Source organism: Ziziphus jujuba, chromosome 4 (assembly GCF_031755915.1).
Source record: "Ziziphus jujuba cultivar Dongzao chromosome 4, ASM3175591v1".
NCBI classification, from domain to species: Eukaryota; Viridiplantae; Streptophyta; class Magnoliopsida; order Rosales; family Rhamnaceae; genus Ziziphus; species Ziziphus jujuba.
This window is the reverse complement of record NC_083382.1, coordinates 24,307,274-24,333,831: the sequence shown is the minus strand read 5'-3', so window position 1 is coordinate 24,333,831 and position 26,558 is coordinate 24,307,274. Positions and strand designations below refer to the sequence as shown.

Here is a 26,558-nt window from a genome sequence, read left to right as displayed (position 1 = left end):
ATTGGCTCCATGTAACTGTAAGAAACAGCAAGACAAAGTGCCAGAGGTGCCCTGTTTAACATGTAGCAATAAGGCATTGATTGTGAAATGGACCACTAAGAGTCTAGATGGCAAAACTAAAGAAACAGCAATTATTGTTTTTAGGATATTTTACTTGGAATTAAGAAAAATGTTAAATATTAATTTTTTTTTTTCAAACATGGAACCGTCGCTGACAATGACCTTTATCCAACTATTTTTTTGTGATACAATTCCTAAGGCAGGTACATCCCATAAATACAATATAATGTATATAATTAATTTTCAAGTAAATTTCCACATGTACTACTTTGATGACCATCAAACATCTATTGGATTTTCTCTATTTTATTTATTTTTTTATTTTATGAGAGATAAATGATCGAAAACCAATTTTAATTTTAATCAACTTATATTTCATGCTAGTTTATATTAAAATCCTAGTTGTAATTGTCCCCTAAAAACCTAGTGGTTTATTCAAATTTTCCTATCAGAAAGGGGAAAGAATAACAAAATCCTTGTTCTAATTCTATACCTTAGATTTATTTAACTATACATTAATGAAGTATTATAACTATATTATAAATTTTTTAAACTTTACATGTATTGTTTACTTCAAAATCTTAATTACCTCAAAATTTACATGGGATATTATTTATTTTTTTAAGAAATTTACCATTCAAAGTTCTATTGAAAACAGAACTATATTTTAAAAACCGAATTTGTAGGACTAGTAGTTTCAACTTCCAAAATGATACTATAAAAGTATTTACAGGCTTAGTTAGTTGTTAAAATTATTGAGATTATATCTTTAGATTTAATGTTTAAACCTTAACCTAGATAAATTGGCTCTCCAGTTGTAATGGGCGTTCAAATTGTTTGGTAAAATAATCTCCTCTCTCCATTTGTAATCAGTTTAATGTTAATAAACCAAAAAAATAAATAAATAAATAAATAAATGCTATAAAAATTTAGATATTAGTTCATGAATACCATGGGAGAGGTTAAAGCTAGTTGAAGAACAAACTTTGTAAGATGGGCTCATTGTTAGGTTAAGAACCAGTATCATATATTAAATTATTAATGAAAATATGAAAATGTTATACTAAACCATGGAAAACTCAAGGCCAATTCTTTAGTCCATGCATGGTTGGCTGTCTAGATTTTTATATTGTTTTTACAATTAATTATCATTAAATATAAGCCAAATAGAGAAGACTTTCCAAGGAATCAAACAGAAAAATGGCAAATTACAGATAAATGGTCAAAATCATACCCATGAAAATTGTAAATGATAGGTTATCTACCAAATCAAGCTGGCTTTCATATTCCTTTGCATAATTTTGCTTGCCTTGCTAAAATAGTCCCCACTAGCTTGATTTAACATGGGTGCATGATAAAATTAACTTGAACCATTTTGGATTCTTATTTACGTATAAGTGCATTATAATAGTGACCAACTTCATTTTTCTTAGTCAATCTTTAAAAAAATAAAAAAAAAATATTTTTTATTGGTGAATTATTGGTTTTTTGTTTTTTTTTTGGGTAATTGGTGAATTATTGGGATTAAACCAATGATATGGTTGAGACTTAATCTTTTGGTCAATGTTAATGAAAGAACAGAAAATAAGTACACGCCTTTGACTTTTGAATGTATATTTTTTTACTTATGTTAAAAAAGGAGGGTTTATTATTTTTATTATTGTTTTTGGTTCTTTTCTTTTTCCTCTAATATGGATTTCCTAAGTTTTCATAAACTAGCATTGCCTAGGATTCTTAAAGTTCTATAGCAAGTCAATTTTAACAACCTCAAATAGCAATCATGCAGGTTTTAAATTCCCGCCTGGGGGCCGTGCCACACTAGCAAAAAAAAAAAAAAAAAAAAATTATAATTCACTGTGAGCTCATCAATTATAGTTTAAAAAAAAAAAAAAAGGTTCATAGGGACTACGAATTTGATATTTGGCTTAATCTCTCTCTCTCTCTCTCTCTTTTTTTTTTTTTTTTTTTTTTTCATGTAAACCTATTTTTTACTAGAAATTTTCTTTTGGGCGTTGGAAGTGGTCCTATAATTTGTACGTCAACGGTACCAGAACCTTACATTTATAGGAATTGACAGCACTCTCTTAGAAAGGTTTTTTTAATTTTTTTTTTTTTTTTGGTAATAACCCTCTTAGAAAGGTTGAGAGTGAAGTTCAATAACATGTTATATTATACTTTTGCTCACAATATTTTTTAAAAAAAAAGAAAAAAAAAAGCACATTACTATTACTTTGCTGGATTTTGAAAGATGGAATGGCTCTCTGTAAAGTTCTCACCTACCATTCCTCCTTCTACTGCCACTGGGTCACCCTCTTTTTACCCTTTTTCATTGTTTGATTAATTTTGAACTGAAAACTTATTCTTATCCTTCACTCATCAATGCATGTACTTTAATGGATAAATTATGAGTTTTAACTGTAAATTTTAAGTCTTTAACTACACTTGGCAAAAGATTCAGCTTTAGAAAGAAGATAGTCAGGATGGAGGATATATAAACTCTGATCTTTCTGACAAAAATATTAGACATTTAACATTTTTTTTTGAAAAATAGTAATATCAAAATATTTTAAGTTTTATTTATTTATTTATTTTATATCAATTGATAATCCAAGTCTTTAGCCATATGGATATCTCTACAGGACAATGACAGGAAAAATACTGTCGTATATTATAATTGTTTATTTTTAAATTTTTTAAAAATTAATGTATCTATTTCCGACTTCTTTTTTTTTTTTTGGGTAAATATATATTTATGACTTCTTATTTTCACAAATCTTGAAATGCCGCTCAAAAATAAAAGAAGTATTAATTTTCTTTTAAGATGAATTTATTGCCACCTCAGAAAACAAAAAAGAAAAAAGAAAAAATATATATATTGCAGGTGTCACAAATTTGAGCCAAAAAAAAAAAAAAGAAAAAAAATGGTTGAGCATGGCCTTAAACATTTTCCCATGTGACTACAATAGATGAGAACATGGCCTCCCACAATTGATGAGTTCCCCACCCAAAAAAAAAAGTGTGGAGAAAGGGCATTAATGTCACTTCCAGAACTGTTAACCGAGTGAGCTCATCAAGTGGGAAGGTTATAAGAGAGGACGGTTTGGTAATTTAGAAATAAGAGAGGGGGCGGTTAGTGTGTCTTCTCATTTCTGTTCAACGTCCCTTGGCCTGCAAAGAAAGAGTTCAGAGAGAGAGAGAGAGAGAGAGAGAGAAAGGGAGACACACAGAACAAAGCAAAAGGATAAAGAAAGGAACAAAACAAAGAATACAAAACAGAGTGCTCTGTTTTCTTATTCTCTTTCTCTGCTTCCCTGCTCCGCCGCTCCTCCTCCTCCTCCTCCTTCTTCTTCTTCTTACAGATTCTTCTATGCACTTGGGTTTTCTCTGCTTCTTTGGTCTCTTTGATTTTATGGGTTTTTCCTGAAAAAAAAGAAAGAAAAGAAGCTATTGGCTTTGAAACAACAGTAGTGTTTAAAAGAAGATGTCTTGGAAAAGCAGAGGAGATAAGCCTTCTAAAGGCATTATATCACATAAATGGGCTCTTTTGCTTTGTATTGGCAGCTTCTGTGCTGGAATGCTCTTTACTAATAGGTATATATCTTTATTTTGATATTCTTTATTTGTAATTTAGGCCAAAAAAAAAAAAAAAAATAGAGTTCAATTACTTATGAGTTTTGATTTTATGGTTTTAATTCAAATATAGACATATTTGCAAAAAATGGGTTCGAGCCAGCTTCTTCAAAGTCGTTTAAGTCAATGGAATACTTTTCTACTACCATCTGTGCCAAAAGATCCTTGTTTGTTTTGTGGAAAGTTGATTGGTGTTTAAGTACGTGTTATATATATATATATATATATCTTCCTTTCAATTATAAATTTTCAAGTTTGGAATAGCAATTATTGCTAATTTCTCTTCTGAGTGCCATTGTTCCATTAAAAAATGAATTTCGGGACCTTCTTTATAATTTTGCGTACAGTATATGTTGCTGTTTCATTTAGTATGAAAGTGGCATAGATCTAAATTTGATTTATATTTTTGGGTCTTTTATCTTCTTATCAAGCCGACTCATTTTGCGAAGTCCATGCCCAGTTATGCCAAATTCAATAATTTAGAGATATATTTTTTTTCTTAATTTCGTATTAATGGACGGTGAAGATCTGCATCCATTCAGTCATTGAGGGCAGAATCTGACATCTGCCTAGACGGTCCTTATCCTTCTTGTTTTATTGCAATTTTCGTTTTGCTCAAGTTGCATATTATTTTTGAGATTTTAAAAGCTATAAAAAATTAGTCCATCTTTTTGAATTGATCTGAACTGGTGTAAATAGCTTTGTAAACTTTTGGAAATTCGATTAGTACTGAAACTTTCTTAAGGATAATAATGACACAGTAATGAAACTTATGAATTTGTATATCAGGATGTGGACTGTGCCTGAAAATAAAGGCATCACACGGACAACAGCATTGGAAGCTGGGAAATTGAAATTAGTTTCTGAGGGTTGTAATCCAAAATCTGTGAGCATCTTCGTCCCGTTCATTACTTGGAATTTTCTAAATCCTAGAGTGATTCTTTATCTGTTTTCCTATGTCATATCTTTCTTTCGTGTTCATTATTTGAAGTTTCCTTCTTTACTGTATTTTTTTTTTTTTTTTCCTTTTTATGTAATTGGGTTCTTTTAGTTGCATCAGAAGGAAGTGAAGCGCGACTCTAAGGACATTTATGGTGAAGTTTTTAAGACTCATAATGCAATACAGTAAGTCTTTATGGTTTTACTTTGGAAAATATTATTGCAAGGTTTGGTTTTTAGAATTACTTAGAATGAAAAACTTATGATAGTTTGTTGATGTAGGACATTAGATAAAACCATTTCAAATTTAGAGATGGAATTGGCTGCTGCAAGGGCAGCACACGAGTCCATACGCAGTGGCTCTCCGTTGTCAGAAGAATTAAAGAACTCAGAGGCATCATCTGGGAAGAGAAGATATGTAATGGTCGTCGGAGTTAATACTGCTTTTAGCAGCCGCAAAAGAAGAGATTCGGTTCGTGCTACATGGATGCCACAAGGTTGAAACAAGAATTTTCTTATTTCTTTTCCCCACTAGTTTATTGTGGTTTGTGGAGATTTTTTTACACTTTCCTTGTGGCTTTATAAATCTGTCTTCTGATGACTGTTGCTTCTCAAAAACGTGAAATTAGGTGAGAAAAGAAAGAGGCTGGAGGAAGAGAAGGGCATCATCATTCGCTTTGTCATTGGTCATAGGTGGGTGCTAGGACATTATTTACCTTATGATGCTGTATAGTATTTGGATCCGGATCTTCTATTCCCTTTTTGGTGTTTCCATCCCTATTTCACCATTGAAATGATGCCATATTAACAAAGAAATAAATTACGCTAAGTAAAAAAAAAAATTAACTACTTTTTAAAAAGAGGGGAGATTTTATTGTTGGTGGAACGAGAATGGAGACAGAAGATCCCCATCCTTAGTATTTACTGAATTATTATAATTTATGTGACCTTAGTAGGAACTGTTGCTTTAGTTTTACCATTTGTTTGGTAGGGAGGAGGGAAGATTGGGAGGATGAATAGGATAGAAAGATGGAAAAGTGAAGGAAAGGGGGGAAAAAAAAAATCCTCCATCTGTCTTGTGGCTAAATTATCATAGAAATTATTTTCAGATTAATATGAATTAAGTACTTTAGGATTAAAAGGTAAATGTTAGAAAATTTGCTCGACTAATTTTCTTTCCTTCCTCCAATCCCTCCATTTTTGGAGGGATTAGTTTAGTGGATTTAGAAGGATCTTACATTCACTCGCTTTAGCCTTGCCTCGTTCTTTCCCTCCTATAAAAGAAGGAATGAACTTTCCTTCCATAGAGTAAAATCAGCTAAAAATTTGTGTTATTCATAGTTGCTCATCTGCATGATTGCTTCTATTGTCAACAAGAAATTATTGATGTTATCTTTGTAGTAGTCTTGGGAGATAAATTTCATTTTGACAACAAGAAATTATTGATGTTATCTTAATAGTAGTCTTGGGAGGTAAATTTCATTTTGATAGAAGTTTGATAAGTTCTTTTCTTCCACCTTATCTAGTGCCACATCAGGGGGTATTCTAGACAGAGCAATTGAAGCAGAGGACAAAAAGCATGGAGATTTCCTCAGGCTGGTAATATTTTTATTGCTTTTGTTTCACTTCCTCTATTCCATGTATATGTTCAGTTAAACACAGAATATTTCATTATTTTGGCTCATCAATTAAAAATTTAACTTATTTATTTGATCTTGTTAGCAGGACCATGTTGAAGGGTACCTTGCTCAGTTAAACAAAGAATATTTCATTATTTTGGCTCATAAATAAAAAAATATAACTTTATTTATATGATCTCGCGAGCAGGACCATGTTGAAGGGTATCTTGAATTGTCTGCCAAGACAAAGATATACTTTGCTACTGCTGTTTCTTTATGGGATGCTGATTTTTATGTCAAAGTCGACGATGATGTACATGTAAATATAGGTAAACTTTATTTTTGCTAAATCTTATTTACTTATGTTCGGTAACACATAAAGGCTGAAGGGATAAAAACGTTGTTTTATTATTTGAGAATTGCACATGATGCACGGTTTGCAATCACTAATTTAGGTCTAAGCAAGTCAAATTTCACTTTACATGGCTAGTAAATTAATCCTGTGATATATTGTTTTTATGAAAATATTGAGTCCATCTGTTTTCATACTGTTTTAGCAACACTTGGAGAAACACTAGTCAGACACCGATCAAAACGAAGGGTATACATTGGATGCATGAAATCTGGTCCTGTTCTTGCACAGAAGTGAGATAATTTTCCTCAAAATTATGTTCCTTTTTTCAGATGAATGTTCCGAATGTAAATAACTTAACTGAAGTTTCTCTAACTGTCAATTTCTTCACACAGGGGAGTGAGATATCATGAACCTGAGTACTGGAAATTTGGTGAGAACGGAAACAAGTATTTTCGTCATGCTACTGGACAGCTATATGCCATTTCAAGAGATTTGGCTACATACATATCCATAAACCAGTAAGCTTTAATCTATAAAAGGAGATAAACAGACATACATTTGTTCATATGGAGGGGATTAGGCAGTCTTCTCGCACGTTTGACAAATTTTTTAAATATATTTTCTCAGGCATGTTCTACATAAGTATGCTAATGAGGATGTCTCTTTGGGATCTTGGTTCATTGGACTTGATGTGCAACACATTGATGATCGGCGACTATGTTGTGGCACACCACCTGGTAATTTCCAGTTCTCTTTCAAAATCATGTTAATGTAGTTTTATTGTTGAAAATTTTGATTTACATAAAGCCGTAAGTACCATCTCTCATATGGATGAAATGCCTTAACAAGTGTGAGTCAATCATGTAAACAAGGTAACAAAAACATGTCATGTACATTACAGTACTGATAAAAATTTGCTCTAGAAAAAGTGTACTCCAATCAACTTAACAACTTCTGATACCAAAAAGAAGGTATGAACTTTGACTTGAGCTTCTGACGCTTGAGCTCAACCGTTAATAGACCTTCTGGTCTATGATGTGAATCGTGGTAGTGCATACAAAGCATGAGACCGGGTTTATTGAACAATACATAGTTGAAGCTTAGAAGTAACTTGTTGCTGCAGACTGCGAGTGGAAGGCTCAAGCAGGCAACATCTGTGTTGCTTCATTCGACTGGACATGCAGTGGGATTTGCAGATCCGCTGACAGGATTAAGGAAGTCCATCGACGTTGTGGAGAAGGTGAGAATGCTTTGTGGAGTGCTTCTTTTTGAGAAAGAGCTTTGGTTCTTCCAAACTCAGGAAGGATTTTTTGAGCATTTAGTATAGAAAAAACCAGATGTTCGAGTCTTTTGTCTTTTTTTCGTGCCAAATATAGAGAAAGTGTAATATCAGTCAAAACGGAGAGAGAGAGAGAGGAGGGCCCGGGGGGGGGGCGGGGGAAGAGAGAGAGAGAGCGAGAGACCGTGCCATATGGACCACCTCCATTTTAGTATAGGAGAATGGCCATTGTAACAGCCTGAATAGAAAGAATGAGGCTGACACCACAATTCTTTTGAGGCTTGAAGAGCCAACTTGTAAGTTACAGTTTCATGGCTATCAAGTGCACAATAAATGCATACCTTTGTGAGGGGGCGCTTTACTGCCTTTTCGTGTACAATCTTGCCCTTAAGTATGAATACGATGAATCTATTATTATTATTATTATTATTATTATCATGTTTTCCTTTTTTTTTTCTGTCACTCATTTTGTGAATCAGTTTATCCAAAGCTTTGAAAACGCCATTTGTAGACTCCATGACCGGAGAAAAGAATCATCTTCTGGTCCAACACTTACAAAATGCTAGAAACTTGATTTCTGATTTTTTGGGCAAGCTTAGTGTTTTTAAGAGGCATGATTAGTACTGTGAATTTAATTTCTTTAGACAAATACATCCTACAGGGATCATGAAGAAATGATTAGGGATATATATATATATATATATATATTTCCCTTTTTGGATGTCACATGTGATAAAATAATTGAAGGGGTAAGTCCAATGCCATCGAGCTAGCAGCCTCATTTAACTCAACGCTTATTTGGCAACATTTACGATTTATTTGGGATCTAGTTTTCAATTATTTTCTTTAACTTTTACTTTTTTTTTCTTATGGAAATTTTAAACTTCGGTTGTATGTAATTGGCTTTTTCCTGGCTTGTCACTTAGCTTTATAAGACTAAGAAAAGAAGGAAGAGAAAAAGCAACACAAGATTGAAAACTATTTCAAATTGTTTATCATATTGCTGAATTAGTCTTATTTTTTGTTAACTTTTATTTAATTTCTATTACAAATGACTATGAGAGTAGTCATTCACGTATGCTTTGTCTCTTGAACTAAAAAGGAAAAATAGAAAACCGTATACAGAAAGCTCTAAGTAGGAAATTTAACTCTAATTTGCAGTTCAGAAGCATCTGTTTTCCTTTATTTTAACTTTTGGAACTTGATATATAATCTACCTGGGAAGTTGCCACTCTGGTTGATGAACCCCAAGGTAATTTAAATTGGAAACTGAGGAAATATTGTTTTCCTTATTGCTTACATATTCTCAGGACATGGTTACAAAGTGAACAATGATAGATAAAATAAATTACAAACTGCTATGTTATCTTTTATAATGTGATGCCTAAATTAACAGTTTGAAATTTATGCCTTTTAACCCATGATAAGGAAAAAGATGAAGTTTACCTTCTAATGGAGATTGAAAAGACAGAAAAAACAAAGTTTTAAGAGTTCTCATGAAAACTCTTTCATGAACTGACATTGATGAACGGGACTTTGCAGTACGAGATAAGAACCTTCCCAATTCTAATGGTTGAAAAGAAATTCTCTCAAGGGTACTCTAAATATATTGTCTTTAATTCAATATGTTCAACAAATAAAAATAGCTCACAAAAATTTACTGCAATGAGTCACAATGTCCCTGGAACATCAGAAAGTTACATTGGCAAATTTCCTGCATTTTGGCTGCTGAATATAAAAAGAAGAAGCAGAAAGTTTCTTAAATAAACATACAAGCTATATATACTAGTTTAAGCGTAACGTTATCCAATTCTAAAGTCTAACCTCTCCAGTCCTCACTCAAAATTCTATAATTAAATAACTTAGCACCCAAGATAACCTTCTTCAGATCTTTTAGAGCTCAACCTTCCAGATATCGGCCATTTCGTAAACGTGAAGAGAAGTGGGAAGACTATTAATTGCTCAACCTTCCAGCTATTGTTTCATGCATCCAAAATGGTTTTTAAGATTTAAAATGAAACAGCTTTTGCTTTGTCTCCATAAACCTTGGGATAAATCAACAAGGATTTTGTGTACATTGAAGTTGTTATGAAAACTACCAAAGAAAAAATATAATAAAATAAAAACAGCCAAAGCAGGAAACGGCAAAGTGTACTAATCTTGGTACAAAATTAATGTGCCAATATCAATAACTTGGATAAACCATTGCATGGACATTGTGAAGATCAATAACAATAATAAAGAAATAAAAACAAAGAAGTATATACAAATTAAAAAGAAAATGGAAAAAAGAGAAGAGGGTTACCTTTTGAACGCCGCTGCTGAGACAGCAAGCAAATGGAATGATTAAAGAGTAGTGCCACGTGATATTGGCACGGCTCAATCAAAAAGCAGAGCCCAAAATCATTTCGAACACTGCTTTCTTATTGAACCGGACCAATATCCCGTTAAACTGATCCATTTTCTCTCTCATATGCTCTTGGGCTTCAACTTATCACAAAAAGAACAACTAACCATGAGAAAATATTAACAAAATATAATATAACAAAATCAGAGACACACACACACACACACACACACACACACACACACACACACACATATATATATATATGGTACCATCATTCAAAGACCAAGAAATTGCAAAAACTATAGTAAATACCATTAACATCAAGAACACCAAAATGGGTACCAGAAACCACAAATATATATTTTTGGTTGGAACTTTGGAAGTGCTTGAAAAGCAATATGTCTATATATATATATATATATGAGCAACTTCGAATAAAGGGGCATAAAAGTTGCAAAGAGACTGACAAGAGAAGCATACAAGAAGGAAGAAGGAAGAAGGAGGAAGTTGGTCTTTAAGAAGGTAGTGTGTATAGCAAAGGGAGATGGAAGGCCCTAGGGCATGGTGGTAAGCATTGAAGAAGTCGCATTTAAAATTTCAACTACCAAACGACAAAGGAAGTTGGGAATATTTATTTAAGAAGGTACAAGATTCGTGAAAAAGCTCACGGAGACAAATCTGGAGCTTTTAATGTGGCCATTAATGGATGATGGGGTAAAGAAAGAGGGATGTTGGTTCTGTTCAATCAGCATTTATGGTTCAAACCAAGAGAACCTTTTTTTTTGCCCCCACTATTCAACTTCTTCTACTTCTTCTTTTTTAATTATTTTATTTTATTTTTTATTTACTTCCCATGAAGCATTTCGTAGGTTCAGTGATTCTCAATCTTTTTTCTTAACTAGTGCATATATTTGAGACTTCTCAAACTGTTGTTCCCCTGCAATTCTTTAAGAAAAGTTTATGTGATATTTACTGCGTCATTTACCTTCATTTATGCTGACAGTAAATCTTGACCATCAAGTCTCTTAAAACTTCTTTTTTATTTTATTTTATTTTATGTTATCTTTTTTTAATTCTATATATAGATTTAAATTTGCATCATGTTCTTTTCAAAAAAAAAAAAAAAAAAAAAAAAAACAATGATTTTACCATTCAAATGGCCCTATGGAAACAAGTCTTTCAAAACCGGCAAAATCAAAGTTTACTGGATTTTTAAACGTTTGGACTAAAATGAATTAGGATTTGGAAATTAGATACAGAATATTAACAGCATTTATTGATGCCATCCATTATCCATTTTTGAAGATCACAATTTAAATTTAAAATCAGAACTTCATATTATTTGACTCTAATTTTCTTTTTTAAATATATATATTTTTACTTATAGCTGTGCATGCTTTTCATAATTGAAAAAGCTCAATGTCAGTCATCCTCTTCATTAACAATCCTCTGGTTTATAGAAAAAAATGAAGACAATTTTTTTTTTTTTTCAAATATCAAATTGTTAATCGATTTTATTTTATTTATTTATTTATTTTTTTGGGTGGGGCTGTAGGCCCTGAGAGGGGAATAGAATAAATGGACATAAGCAACATTTTGGGGAACCAACTTAAATAGGATGTCACTTGTGTTTGCTGTGCTTGATTATTTTTGCTGTATTGCTACTAAATGCCCTTTGGACCGGTCTGATAATAAAGCCAATCCAATTATAACATACATATAGTTTCGTTAAGGGAAAATTGTACTTATATTTTATTTATTTTGAAGGTTTGCATATAATATAGGGTGTATTTCATCTAGTACTTTGAAATTTGCACTAATTATAATAGAATTCCTTAGTTACTATTTAAAAATTATATCCCACATTTTTATAAAGGATGTGGATTAGGGATAAACATAAATCCAACCATATTAACCAAATCAAATATTGATATATGCATATACGAAAAAGGCTTATGTTAGGACAATTTAACTTTTTTAAAATCAGGTATTAAATCTTTAACTTTTATTTCTTACATATTGGCCAGGCTTCATCATTTTTTCAACCTACGTGATAGAATCAAAAATCTGATTTTAAAAAGAGAAATTCTACTTATAATACTAAAAGATCGAAATACAATCCCTAAAGTTTTTATTGTCTAAACTACCCTTTTATTTTTCTTCTTTTTAGATTTTTTCCCCCTTTAAAACTCTTTTCTCCTTTACCTGTTCTTCCTATTACGTGATAGAGGATGAGTTGCCAGCGATGTGAGACTCCCAGTGCTCTATTGATGGTTGTTGTTTTTTTTTTTTTTTTTTTTTTTTGGTTAAAAAATTTCAAATGATTTTTTATTACATGCTCTGCCACGCCACCTCCTGCTTCTTCTACTTTATCTTTCTCTTTATTCCTACAACCTTGAATGATGATCTTGACCAATCTGGAACAATCTGAGGAGCCTTTAAAGCAAGGTTCTAAGGGACTTGTTGATGAATGAATGGAAATTCAGTATTACATATCTAAAAGATTCGTCTGGTTAAAAAGTGAGATTCTTCTCAAAAGCAAGTTGTCTTGCAGGTAAAACATGTATAAATGACAAAGTTATATGAATTACGGCCGTTGTAGAGCAACTAATACCCAAAAAAAAAAAAAAAAAAAAAAAAATCTTATCATAAAATAAATAAAAATATATATAAAAAAAAAAGTGTGAAGATAAAATGGACTTTTTGGTAAATTCAATATTTATAAAATTGTGTATAGTTAATTTAGAAGTGTGAAAAGAACCTTTCTTTTAAAAAAATTAAATTATTCTAACATAAAACGAACTATGTATACACAATTTTTTTTTTTTTAATATTCAATTCGAATTACTTAAAATAATATGTATATATATAGATAGATATACATGTTTTGGGCCAAAAAAACAAGAGCCTGTTTGGCCAACTGTTTTTAGAATAGTTTTCTGTTCTAGAAAATAGAAAATTGTTTCTAAAACAACAACTCATCTGTTTGGCCATTTGTTTCTAAAAACAAATCCATAAAACAAATTGAAAAAAAAAAAAAAATTGGGAAAACATCAAAAAGATGTTTCCATTGTTTTGAAACGCACTTGTTCTCACCTTCGCCGCTCACACCCGCTCCTTCGCTCTTCGAAACTTTCACCGCTCTTCGAAACCATCACCGCTCACACCAGCGCACGTTTACCACTTTTCGAACAGATCTCGAACCAGCTTCATCGTCCTCCTCTAAGTATGAAAATATATATGTATTTTCATTCTCTGGTTTTGGGTATTTTTTCTCTTGTTATGTTCATTCTCTGGTTTTGGGTGAGCCACCGAAAAATTTTCAATTTTTTTTTTTTTCTGTTTTTGAGAAAAATTGGAAGGTCTTTTTTCGATTGTGAATTTTTCATCAGCGACTGTCAATCTTTTATCAATTGTGGGTTTAATTGCTTATTATCGATTGTGGATTTAATTTTTTTTACCCAATCCCCATCCCAATCTCAATCCCAATTCCAAGTCCAACTCATCATCATCACTAATGGTTATGAAATTATTTTCTTCCAATTTTTCTTTCCCTTTTTCTTTTCTCTTCTGGGCCTCGACTGTATTGACAAGATTCAGATATGCAGCTGCGGCTTCCTCCAGATCGATAAGATCCTGAATGCTAAATTGGACTTCCTGCGGAGTTTCATTGTCAGTGATGTCTTGTTCATTTTCACCATTCATCTTTCTCTTGCCCTTCCTTTGCTTCAGCTTCTTGAATTGAAAGGGAGTTGGTTTTCGGTTCCAGTTCCAAATCCAATTCCTTTCCTTTATCTTGAACATCGTCTTTTTTTCCTTTTCCAACAACTCTGCCCATTCTTTTCTTCGAAACTCTCTTCCCCAAATGTAGATTCGAAACCGCTTCATCGTCCTCCTCATCTTCTTCAAGTGAAACTAAAGCAGCCCATGAATCCTCCACCAACTTCTTTTTCCCTAACTCTCCTTTATCTTTAAGAACATCCTTTTCTTTCTCAAGAATTCTGCCTGTTCTTCTCTTTGCAACTCTCTTCCCCAAACGCAGATTCAAAACCCCTTTATCAATGAATCAATACTAATAGGAAAAAAAATTAATCAATAATAATAGACAAAAAAAGTTCAACGGAAAAAAAAAAAAGTTATGGTATATTTCAATATATATTTTATATTATATATATGAATATAATTCATTAATATGTGAATGAATTAATATTATGTAACAGAAAAAAAAAAAAAACAAAAACTGTTTAGAAATATGTAACCAAATATATTAAGTGTTTTTTTGGTGTTGAAAACTGTTTTCAAACATCAATGGCCAAACGTTTTTTATTTTCATTAAACAAGAAAAAATAGTTTTCTATTCTCATTTCTTAAAACAAATGTTTCAAAAATAAAAAACAGAAAACATGATCAAACAGCCCTCAAGGTTCCAAAAGCTGCCGCACGTGGCAAGGTGGTGTGGTGAAACATAAGACTAACTGTATATATACATAATTTTTTAAAAATATTTTTAAATATTTAATTAAAAATTTAAATAATATTGAATTCAAATTACTTACAATAATATATATAAATAAATATATATAGGAGGATTCTATGGTTAGGACCGTTCTGATGGAGTTGCATGCGGACCAAGAATAAAGCCGAAGCAAAGCCTAAGCAAAGCCGATATTTTTAGAAAAGCCGATGTTTTTAGAAAAGCCGATGTTTTTTTTTTCGTGTATCGTTGGCTTTTTCTCTGAGTAAAAAACTGACGTTTTTTTCTTATGTAGCATCGGTTTTTCTCTGGTCCGCACATAGTTCCATCCAAATAGTCCTAAGAAATATAGATATAGATATATATTTTAAATCCACAAAGGTTCTATGGTCAGAACATCCTGACAAAACCTCATCAGAATAAAAAAAAGTGATTTTTTAATAAGCTCTCTTTTTGGTCATTGGATTAAACCAATGGATTTTGGCTTCTCCAAATTTGAAATTCCCTTCCCTTCATGTCCTAGACCCAATCATCCACGACATCCATCGGCCATTAAAATCTACCAAAGTCACCATTGACGGAGAAGAAGCATGTCCATTCGAAGCCCATTGAAATCAACTAGAGCCACCATTGAAGGAGAAGAAGCGTGTTAGTTTGAAACCCAGCCCTTCCGTTCAAACCCATCATAATCACATAGAGCAGAACTTTGATTGCCATAAATATCAACACTTAAACCTGTTCGAAATCCATTGATGCTCAAATCGCTTCCCATCATGACAAGGCTGAACCCAAAACCCAAATCGAAGATCAATGTCCATCAGGTATTTTGGATGGTATTTTATTGTGCTTCTACTTATTATTGTGTCCTGGTTGTATACCATGTTCTTCAAGGGACATATGAGCACTAAAACTATAAATAGCAATTTCATAAGTGTATATGATGGATACCAGTGTTTATAGCTAGTGAATGCTTTAGGCATAAAAGGGATTTTTCATATGTGTTATATAGTTGGTTCTATAGTTGGTTCTCTTAGTTGAAACTGGAAAACCATGAAGATAGATCACAAATAATAAATACTAACAACAAGAATAGAAATGTTGAAGGTTCATTGATAATCCCCATTATTTCTTTTGACTGTTAAAAGTTTGCATATGACAAATAGTTTGTAATCTATGGAATCCGATATGGAGTATGAAAAATAATAATAATAAGGAAAATAAATTTTAGTTGATAACTTCAATAAGTATGAGGGAAAATTTGAACAAAATCACATCTGCTTTGCCAATTTTGGGTAATTGTTTATGGAAATTGGTTGTTACTGCGATTTTTTGTTTTGTTTGAGTACATGAATTTGAACATATTGTGTTCTTAACCTATAAATTTTACATTTTGTTGGATATAGTGTAATCAAATGAGTGCTAAGCTGAGGCACCAGGGATTTGCCTTTTAAATTTTTTTCATAACTAACAAATTCTTACGATTTTAACACTTAAATTTTATCACATCTTACTGAACCTTTCCACAGAACAAATCATAGAACCTCATAAGCCTTTCCATAGTATTGGTTGATGAATGGGGCTTACCAAAAAAAAAAAAAAAACATGAAAAACCATAAATAAGTATGCCGAAGATCAGTGCTATATAACATATGCATCTTAAGAGTACACGGAAAATAATATTTGTATGAGGCAAATGATATTTTTCTTAGACAATCATTCTGTTCCTAAATTGTACTGAAATTAATTTAAAATGTTTGGCTAGTGACCATATATAGTTATGGTTAAACTAGTTTTGGCTACTTAACATTCAATTTCAATCTGTTAGCTTATTACAAGATTATATATATATATATATATATATGTTTTTGTCATTTTTTATGCCACATGTTGAATCTAGAAAGGCCTGCCCTTTTAGCATTGCTTTTTGGCACTGCCTCTCTTGCTTTTTTATTATTTGCTTGCCCTCTTAGCATTGCATTTCTTGCTTTTCTCTATCTCGATTGATGTTTATGCCCAACTAGTGTTTATTCTCGCTGATGTCTGTTTGATGTCAACTTTAAATTTCATATATAACATGTGCTTCAAATTACTTTAAGATGCACATAAATGTTCAACATAATTTACTTTAAATTACTTTAAAATGCACATAAATGGGCATAGAGTACTTAAACATTACAAATTGATGGTCATTTTGTTTAAATTGGTGTGCATTTGATGTTGTAAGTAAAAGTATAATGGTCATTTTGTTTGGAATGGAGCACTTTGAGCATTAATTTTCCATAAATCTTCCTTCTTTCTTTTTTTTTTCTTTTTTTTTTTTTACTAGAAAATAAAATTTATTCCATATTTTTGCCATTGCAAAAATTCACCAAAAGGCATCAAATAAACCAAAAAGCTTAAGTTTTCAAGCAATTTATCAAATATTAAGAGCCAATTAAGTGGGTAAAAACTTACTTCTCAACAACTAACTTAACAAGACAACATTTTGTTCCTATCAACCAAGACAAATAGTTCAAATAGTTCCATTAAAATATTTCTAATTATTTATCAACAAATTAAAGCAAAGCCTATTAAATTAAGAATTAAATCTATTTTCAGAAAATGTTGTGTATAGAAATTCAATTTTTTAGACAATTAAAGCATCATTGCAAATTGTTAACAAAGGATTAAGGGCATTAGTTTTTTTTTTTTTTTTTTTTTTTTGGTGCTACATCAATTGCAAAATTCTATATTTATTCAAACTTTGTAGGCTACCAAGGAAAGGGCCTATGAAAGCCATATATTTCCATTAAGCTATTGTAGGATTATTTATCACACCCAAGAAGTCATCCCTTATGGTACCAATGCAGACTTGCCAAAATGAAGCAAAATATATGATGAGTAAGATGTTAAAAAGCAATTTTAAACTGAATTTAAGAACTATAAGGAAACTATTTCTGACAAGATATCAAATGTTGAAGACAAGATAGTTGGCAGGCATATAACAGTTATAATTTAGTTTTATACCTGTAAAATTAAAACTATTAGCTCAAATTGAAATTCTAATACTTATTGAAGATTATCTTCAAATTGTAAGGATCTACATAAAAATAAAAATAGTATGTACATTAATAAATAATAAATAATAAATATATAATTTTCTTACTAATTATTGAGGACTGGATAGTTTATTTTATCGTGTGATTGTCCAATTTTTTCACATTCATTGCAGTGTTGACTACTATACTTTACAACATTTGTTGCCTTCTATTTCCCTCTTTAATCTTCTTCCATATCCCTTTGCCTTTACTTGAGATGATTCTTTCAAAGTTGTCTCATAAATGTTACTATATTTTTTTTTAGAAATTCTTCCGCTTTTTGTGGTACTAACTAATGGTTTTATCTTACTAAGTAGAGTTTCGAGACAATCTTTCACAATTATACCTGCCTCTTCATTTGTTATGGCTTTATCAATGACTTTTGATGCAAGTTAGAATAGTTTAGTTCTCCACATGACAACTACCTTTTCCATTTATCTCTACACCATGCTTATTAAAGATTATTTGAGATTTTGCAATTAGTCCACCTTTTTCATGATATATAGATTTGGCAAAGGCATTTTACCAAAGAGTCGTAAGCATATCAAAATATGTCTACATGAAATTGCTTCACTCTCAAACTTCTTACAATTGCATGATGCAAAGTCCAAAACTTTATCATAAACAATTTCTGGTTCTCTAGAATCCCTTCATTTGTACTACTTTCAACCTTTTACATTTTATGTGTGTCATTTTCACATATAAGTTCTACTCTAGTTACTAAGCTATGCTACAATTCATCTTAAAACTTATAAAAAAATCTTGCGTGCGTAAATTTCAGCCATCTGTTTTTCCATTTCCAATGGCAACTTCAAAAGAGGCTTCTCATTAACATAAACATAATTAGTACCTAGCTCTTTGTGATGTTGATGTGCAAGTGTCCTATTAAACCAAAGTATAAAATCCATCAATAAGTTTTTTTTTGAAATATACTTCTTGAAAAATGTATGAGTGCTTTCTACATATTTGCTACTTGACTTTCCAGCTAAGAATATGTGATTAACATATGTAGGCACCCCTTTTGAACGTACTTCAAATACTAATTTCAACCAAACATTGTCATATAAGTTCGCCTTCTCAATAATAGTTACCCATTCTTCATGACATTCTGATTCCCACTCTGTAAGTAACTGCATTTATCTGTATAGAAAACTTATCAAGTATGTGCTAACTATAATCCTTGCGAAATGTATTGGTAGGCTCTGAGCTATAACCTTTGTCATTATAGAATCTTAATTAGTGATAATCATTTATGGACTGTTACTAGGCATGGTTTTCTTTAGTAGCTTAAATAACCAGAGAAAAGATTCAAATTTTTTATCACTTAAAAATGCACACGCAAATATGACTGTTTGACTATAATTGTTAATCCTAACCAATAGTGCAAATATCATATTATATTGATAATGTTGTAAGTTGTATTAAATATTACATCATCATAACATCTATAAGCTCTTCTAGAAACTGAATCAATCCAAAAACAACGCTTCAATTTACGATCATTATTTGCATCTATTTCAAAAATGAATGGTGGATCCCTTTCTTGCTTTGTCAAGAAATATTCTTTCAACAGTTCTACATTTTATCCTTTCATTTCATTACGCTTGTAACAGCCCGACCCAAATCACATCGGAATTCGTGCACGTTGACCGAGGTTGACCGTTGACCGAGCGGGTCAAAAGTTGACTTTTTGTTCCAGTTGAAATTTCTAGTTGATCATGGTACCATGGCGAAGTGCATGATGCCCCGAGTTCGTAGACTAGTAGCACGTCGAAAACGGAGCTACGGTTTGAAAGTTATGGGTAAAACAAGTCGAGGTGTAAACTGTCCAAAAGGTGCCATGAGTTGACTTTTTATTGTTGTGTAATTTTGTTTTGACTTTTGTATGGTCGTAAAGTACTCGTCGATATGAGTTCATAGACTAGTGGCACGCTTAAATTGGACATCTGGTTAAAAAGTTATGGACGTGTGAAGTTCGCCGGATATCGTAATATTTTATTATATCTGGTTTAAGTGCACAGTAACGCCACGTGTCGTCACCTGATTGGTCCACGTGAGTGAACAGTGTCACCCAAGGTGGCTTTTATTTGGCAAAAACGTCGAGGAGGAGAGAGAAAGAGAGAGAGGAGAGAGAGAGGGAGAGAGAGAAACGACCGGCCGTCGGACTCGACAAATTTTCTGGCCGATCCTTGCTACACGTGCCGGCCAGACGGGAGCGCCTCCCCATTTCCGGCCGAACCCCGAAATTTCACGACCGCCGGTCGCCGGACGTGCCCAGACCGAGCCGGCGAAGCTCGGCGGTGATTTTTCCCCTCCACCGCCGGCCACCGCCGTTGACCCATTTTCGGCCACTTTTAAGCCACACGCACCTGACTGGTCTCTCACCCGTGGCAATTCTGGCCTACCCACCAAATTTCACGGCCACCGGACGTCCGACGCTCCAGGATCGGAGCATTTTCCGGTGAGGCGCCGAAAATCTTCAAACCCCGATCTCTTCGCCGTCCGGCCTCCGTTTGCCTCACCGCCGGTCCCGTTGGAGTCCTCTTCCCTCGATCTACAAAACCCCCAAAAATTTAAGCCATCGGCCACCGCACGCGCCGCCGCCGGCGACGGTTGCCGGTGACTGCGGCGGCTCGCCGGAAGTCACTGTTCCGGCAAGTATCCAATTGCACCGCCAGTCCCTGTCCACTAATTCCGACCTCCTGAATCCAAATCCGGTGTCCTTTTCCTCCAATTAGCGACGGTTTGGGAGAATCGAGGAGTTGAATCCCGAAAGCTTTCCGACGAGATTCCGGCCACCTCGAGTCCGATTTCCGGGAAGTAAGACCGAATCCATGATCCTCATCACTCAAGCTTCGATTCGGTATATTACTCGTAATTTTTAGTTGTCGTTTGTGTTCGCTCCCCGGGTACCCATTTGGGAGTTACCCGATTAAAATATTAATATATTTGGTTGGTGTACTGTGGATGTTTTAGGTGCGCGTGTGGGTAGTGGAGTTGATCCTGCGAAGGATCTTAGCTGATATATGCGCTTAAGGTGAGTGACCCACCTTTAAAAATATTTTGGGCAATTAATTATATTCAATTGGTGTTTAATTGATATTTGAATTATGCTCATGTGGTGCAATTTAATTATGATTTTATTTTGATTTAATTTTATTTATTATGCATGAGCAAGGTATTTTCAATAATAAATCGTATATGGTTTTAATATTATTTTCGGGCATAATTGGTTTAAATATTTTGTGAAAATTATTTGTTTAAATTGGTGGTTTAATTTTTATAATTATACCTGTGGTATATTATTTGTTGAACTTCGTGTTACGAGAAAAATTATTGTTTTACTGTTATCGATATTTTCGTACCGGATTTGTTAAAGGAAAATATGTGGGATGGTAAAAATTGAAATTGGTATATTTCCCACGGTAATTTTGAAAAAACGGTACGGTTAAAATTAATTTAATAATTATTTTAGATGCATTCATACAGTATTGGTGTTCTGGTGTATATGTGATTAGCGCGCAAGTTATTATGTCTCCCGTGAGTTGCCATTGGACCGTGGGCAGGCAAGTTTGATATTGGCCACAGCCGCCCCCCTCCTTGGCCGGGATGACGGTTTCAGCAGCGGTACTGTCGGGACGCCGAAGTGCCGTTTACAAGTTTCTCTCTTTAATCTCCCCGCCAGTCGGTGCTCGGGACGCTGGGTATCGGAGGGCATCACTGGTATATGGTGTGGTGCTTCAAGTGTAAATTTTCAAATAAGATTTCAAACTCCAAAGTGTTCAAAAATTATTTATTATATTTATTTACATTTTAATTACATTTGGGGTATTTATTTATTTATTGTTTATTAAATTGTTTGATCCTTTGGTTTCGGAAAATACGAATATCGGGTTTTGTGAAAATGTTTTAAAAAGGGAACATTTCCAACGGAGTGATTAGTGAGAGTTTTGAGGGAAATTATTATTTTCAACTGTTATTATTTACTTACCTATTTAATTGTCGGTACTAATGAAATTTCCTTATTTGTTATATTATTATTATTAAAAGTGTTTAGTAGCTAGGGTCGCTCACTGAGATGATTAGCATTTCATATTTTTAAATTCCGTTCCCTTAGGTGCAAGGGGTGGTAGGCGTTCTTCCGGAGCGAACCAATTCTCCGCTGCTATCGTAGTTCAAGAAGTACCTTTGTACTCGTGCAATTCAGTTGTAATATTTCTTTCATCTTTGTTGTATTTTCTATTGAATAGCACTTCATGAAGCTCTATATACTATTCTGGACACTTATATTTTATTTATGCACTGAATTACTATTATTCCTGTGAAGTACTGTAAAATTGTGGAATCAATTTGTAGTATTGTGGGAGGAATAAGGGGATGATTATAGAAGTGTGTTTTCAGTGCAGGTAATTTGTGGTAAGTCCAACCCTTAGGGGAGGTTCTGCCGGATTTTCCATTGGAGGGTCCGGTAGGGTTTCCCTGGGATCAGGATTTGTCTAGGGTTCCGGTGGGGAATTTTGGACGGGTCCTGACAACGCCACTTAGTTTCACGGTCATAGATATCATTCTTTGTACACCCGATGTTCTCTATACTTCTAGCTTAAAATTTAAGAATGCTTATTTGTTGGTGAATTGGTACATTTGTTGCTGAAAACTGATGGGTTCATCATTTTATGGCTTTAGAAATACTAAGATGTGACCTCAATAAATGTACTTTGTGAGGGATTACTAATGGATGACTATATTACTGATGATATATTTTCCTAATTTTGACCTAACCACTGTAAGTTTTGCTTTACAATTTTCTCTTATTATCCGTTGACATCCTTTTTTCTCATTGACTTTTTTATAAGATGCTTCTTCTTTATAATATGAAAATTCTTTCCTTAGAACTTTATTGGTATCTTTACATCTCCTATTAGAATTACTTCGAAAACTAACCCCGCCTCCTTTAAATATTTAATATAAAACTAATGAACCTCATCTATTGAATCAAACTCTTATCCCATCTTTGGTTCGCAGTCTTCTGACACTTGGGGAATGTAAATATTATCAGCGGAATTTGAATATGAAAATAGTGATATTTCTTAAACTCCTATTGGATGATTAATTGCATCTAACTCTACATCATTCATGTTAACATCTAATATAATAAAATCAACATTACGTCATTATCAAATGCCACATAATATAAGATATATTTATATATAATACATATCGTATAAAAAGGAGAAAGACATTTCAAAGTAAAAACTGTTCTTTACTATTAATCCAATTGATGTAAATCAAGTTCTGGCTTAGGTCCTTCAAAAGAGAAGGTATTAAGTTCTCGAATACTAAATTATTAGCCAATAAAGCTTTCAATGATCCTAAATTAAAATATTAATGAACCAAAGATATTCTTAAGTCTGATAAATTGAGAAAAAGGCAGAGTAGAAGAAAATGCAAAACTACAAAGCTCAATGCTAGATAAAATAATTAAGCAAACGATTTCATCAATATGCATAAATCAATAATCCAAAATCAACCTCACATATCCACTTTTGCTAACAAAAGTTATAGTAAGATTGAAACTTACAGTGATCAAATTTGCTAACAAAAACTTCAATCTATAAGTATGGGGGACATTCAATTTTATCTAACAAAATATTGCAAGAGAATTAACCCATGATCACAATTCCCTTTGTCCCCTGCTTTCACTACATTGTGTTTTCCTCTTACTAAACTCAACAACCATATTTCAACAGAAACCAAGTGCATCCTTTTATAATCAATACAATACCAACAAACCGTATGTGGAAAAGGTTTAGCTATCCTCTATTAGGATTAGCTCAAGATCAAAGACGTACATGTAATATTATATAACAAACCTCTTACCACATACATAATTCAAGTTCTTCAAAAATATATAGCAAGGAAAAACAAAAAGAAAAAAAAAAAAAAAGAGTGAAAGGCAAAGTTGCTGGGTATTAAATAAGTTCATTTGGTCTCATCTTACATGATACGCATTACACTCCTAATAACATGACGAAGATAGAAACCTAGGTTAAAATGTATAATATAATAGATAATTGATAATAATATTCAATTGTTATAGTTTTTCTTCTATGGCTTTCCATTATGACTTAATTTTGACTTATATCATTATAAAGTATAAAAAATTCTTAGAATGCAATTTTATAGCATATATATATAAGTCAATTTGTCCTTGTTCCAAATATAATTTTTTTGCTAAATTTGATGGAATTATTAAGAAAAGTTTGTAAATTTATAATAATCACATTCACAATATCAATGTAAATGTAAGAAAATTCAAAACGACCAACCAATTATATCCATAAATAACCCAAAAAAAAAAAAAAACAATCAGTTTTCAAAGAGCATGGCCATGACATATTAAGCAATTCATCAAACAGGAATATAACAAAAAACCAGAATAAAGAGGGGTAGAATGAACCTTTGCTTCCCACCATTGGAGATGAGTTCTTCCTTTGATGGGTTTTTCTCTGTCGATGGGTATTTCCTCTTTCTCCTTTGATGGGTACTTCTTCGATATCAACGGAGGCACTGGCGATTGCAGATGGATAGGTTTCCTTCAACTTCTATCTGGTGTTGTATTTGGGAGTTGGATGATGGTGTCTGGGATGCGAAGGGAAGCGCACAAAGTTTTGTTGGAGGGAATTTCAGATATAGGAAAACTAATCTGGGTTGTTGGTATAATCCAATAGCCAAAAAAGAGCTTATTAAAAACCACGTTTTTTGTCCTGATAAGGTTTTGTCAGGATACATATGTTTGGGCCAGAAAACAATGTTTTAAAAGATGCAACACGTGGTAAGGTGGTGAGATCAAACTTCAAATTTTATGAATTACATTTTATATTTTTATTATTATTTTAAAACCATTAAATCAATAATAATAATAATAATAATATATATATATATATATATACATTGAAAGTTAATATTGTCTATCTCATCTTAGTGCATAAAATTAAAATAAAATAGTAATAACTAATCATAATATATTTATTAAAAACTTTGTGATTTCCAAGTCTCCAACACAATATAAAACTAAAACTCATAAATACTACAAATTACTTAGTAGTTTATGGTTAACCTTACAAAAAATAACAATGTCTATTTTAACTTCACTGGTATATTTAATATTAAACAATGTAAATTGAAAAAAAACAATATTAAAAATTTTAGGAAAATACAAAATTGAAAAAGAAAAAAAAAAAAAGCGCACCATTTGACGCTAAATTCTTGCCTTTTTACACCTTTAACTATCAAAGTAGAGTTAATCATCTTTTATCACGTCTCTTCTATATGCGAGGCTTTTTTCCCATGCTTCAAGCTTAGCCGTGCCTAGCCTCCTCCTTTTATTGCATTTAGAACATTGCCAAAAAATGGGTCTATAATGAGTTAAAGCCTCCAACGACCATCTTCAATTTAGTTTAGTTTTTCCATGGTTTAATTTAGTTTGATTTATACAAGAAAAGGCCAAAAAATCAACATAATTGAGCCACATCCATCCTAATGTGGATGATATTTAATCAAAAGGGTATAAAGAAAACAATAAGGAAGGGAAAGTGATGAGTTTTTGAAATTTGTGGAGAGGTTTATAACACTTCTAGAGGAATGAAATGGCATTTAGGTTGAACTTTAAAAAAGTGGATGAAAATTAATTCATAAATATATGTATATATATATATATATATATAAACCATATTTTTTTTACTATAGATGATCATTGTTAATAATATTCATATGCTATATGACAATTTATCTAACTGTCAAAATTTTATTTTTCATATTAAGTTTTTAGTATAAAAAATCGAAGCATGATAAAAAATGCATGAAATTAATGTTTACCGTATCAATAATGGATTTCATTCATACTCATTGCTGGTAAGAACAAATAATAAAACTCTAAATGTACAGAAACACTTCCGAACAAGATTGATTAAAATAAACTTAGTTATATATAACTCAAAGATACACACACACACACACACACACACACACATATATATAATAAAGTAAATTGCCTTAATAAGGTTGTTCATTGAGACATTAATAAGGTTGTTCATTGAGACATTCACCCCCAAAAAAAAAAAGAAAAAAAGAAAAAAAAAGGGTTGTTGATTGAAATGGTTTGATTGGCAACAACTACTACTCATAATCTTATATTGATTAGATCAGGACTTTGCTAAATCCCCCTCCCAATTTGTTAAAAAAAGAAAAATTGCTTCTTGGTCACCATTTTTTTTTCTGTAATAAAATGAAAGAGAAAAGAAATATGTGGCGAAATAAATTATCTAGAATGAATTTGACCAAGTTATAAATTCCTCAAAGCAGCATTTCAATTTGCGTGAATGAAGGCGAGTAGGACTTGTTACTACATAGTTTAGGCATCGATGCTTCTTTTAACTTTTGAATATACAAATATTTATATTTATACACCGTCTATTGAAAATGACTCCATAAACTCGAGATTTCATACAAACAAGGAAACATGCAGCAGTAGGCTCTGTACCATTTTAATGTAGACATTAATTATTGGTATATAATAGTAGCAAAATCTACAACATCCACACATTCATTTTGGGAGGACTATCCAAACCTGTGCCAGCACAGTAACATAACCACACATTTCCTCAGTATATAAAACCTTGACCTATACTCTCTTGTCCTTCCCAACCATTTTTCCCTTAAGCTCCGTAACTCCTTCTTCTTCTTCCCAACTTCTTCCATTGAAGACGATGTTGATGT

General features: G+C 32.4%; 1 protein-coding gene and 2 long non-coding RNA genes across 5 annotated transcripts; 1 reads left to right on the top strand and 2 right to left on the bottom strand.

Annotated features, from left to right (window-relative positions):
• The first annotated feature begins 3,199 nt into the window (after positions 1-3,199).
• LOC107403921 (probable beta-1,3-galactosyltransferase 2) lies at positions 3,200-8,311 on the top strand. Of its 2 annotated transcripts, none has more exons than XM_048472715.2 (11): positions 3,200-3,651; positions 4,480-4,576; positions 4,751-4,815; positions 4,912-5,126; positions 5,259-5,322; positions 6,156-6,228; positions 6,457-6,577; positions 6,806-6,893; positions 6,996-7,121; positions 7,231-7,340; positions 7,727-8,311. In XM_048472715.2, the coding sequence occupies exons 1-11, from the start codon at positions 3,542-3,544 to the stop codon at positions 7,873-7,875; spliced, it is 1,218 nt and encodes a 405-aa protein (XP_048328672.1). In that variant the 5' UTR covers positions 3,200-3,541; the 3' UTR covers positions 7,876-8,311. The 2 variants fall into 2 exon arrangements, with proteins under 2 accessions (XP_048328672.1, XP_048328671.1); XM_048472714.2 differs by having other exon boundaries at positions 4,742-4,815.
• A 1,144-nt stretch (positions 8,312-9,455) lies between these two features.
• Positions 9,456-11,163, bottom strand: LOC125421930 (uncharacterized). Of its 2 annotated transcripts, none has more exons than XR_007240399.2 (2): positions 10,545-11,163; positions 9,456-10,372 (listed from the first exon to the last, which is right to left on the bottom strand). It is a non-coding gene; the product is annotated as an uncharacterized LOC125421930 (long non-coding RNA). The 2 variants fall into 2 exon arrangements; XR_009638720.1 differs by having other exon boundaries at positions 9,456-10,366.
• A 3,551-nt stretch (positions 11,164-14,714) lies between these two features.
• LOC112489629 (uncharacterized) lies at positions 14,715-24,576 on the bottom strand. Its single transcript, XR_003053918.3, has 2 exons — positions 24,241-24,576; positions 14,715-15,488 (listed from the first exon to the last, which is right to left on the bottom strand). It is a non-coding gene; the product is annotated as an uncharacterized LOC112489629 (long non-coding RNA).
• Between the last annotated feature and the right edge of the window lie 1,982 nt (positions 24,577-26,558).

Coding starts and splice junctions, on each gene's coding strand:
- LOC107403921 (XM_048472714.2), top strand. CDS start 3,542: ATGTCTTGGAAAAGCAGAGGAGATAAGCCTTCTAAAGGCATTATATCA. Junction 6,229..6,456: donor ATGGAGATTTCCTCAGGCTG/GTAATATTTTTA, acceptor TCTCGCGAGCAG/GACCATGTTGAAGGGTATCT. Junction 7,341..7,726: donor ATGTTGTGGCACACCACCTG/GTAATTTCCAGT, acceptor TTGTTGCTGCAG/ACTGCGAGTGGAAGGCTCAA.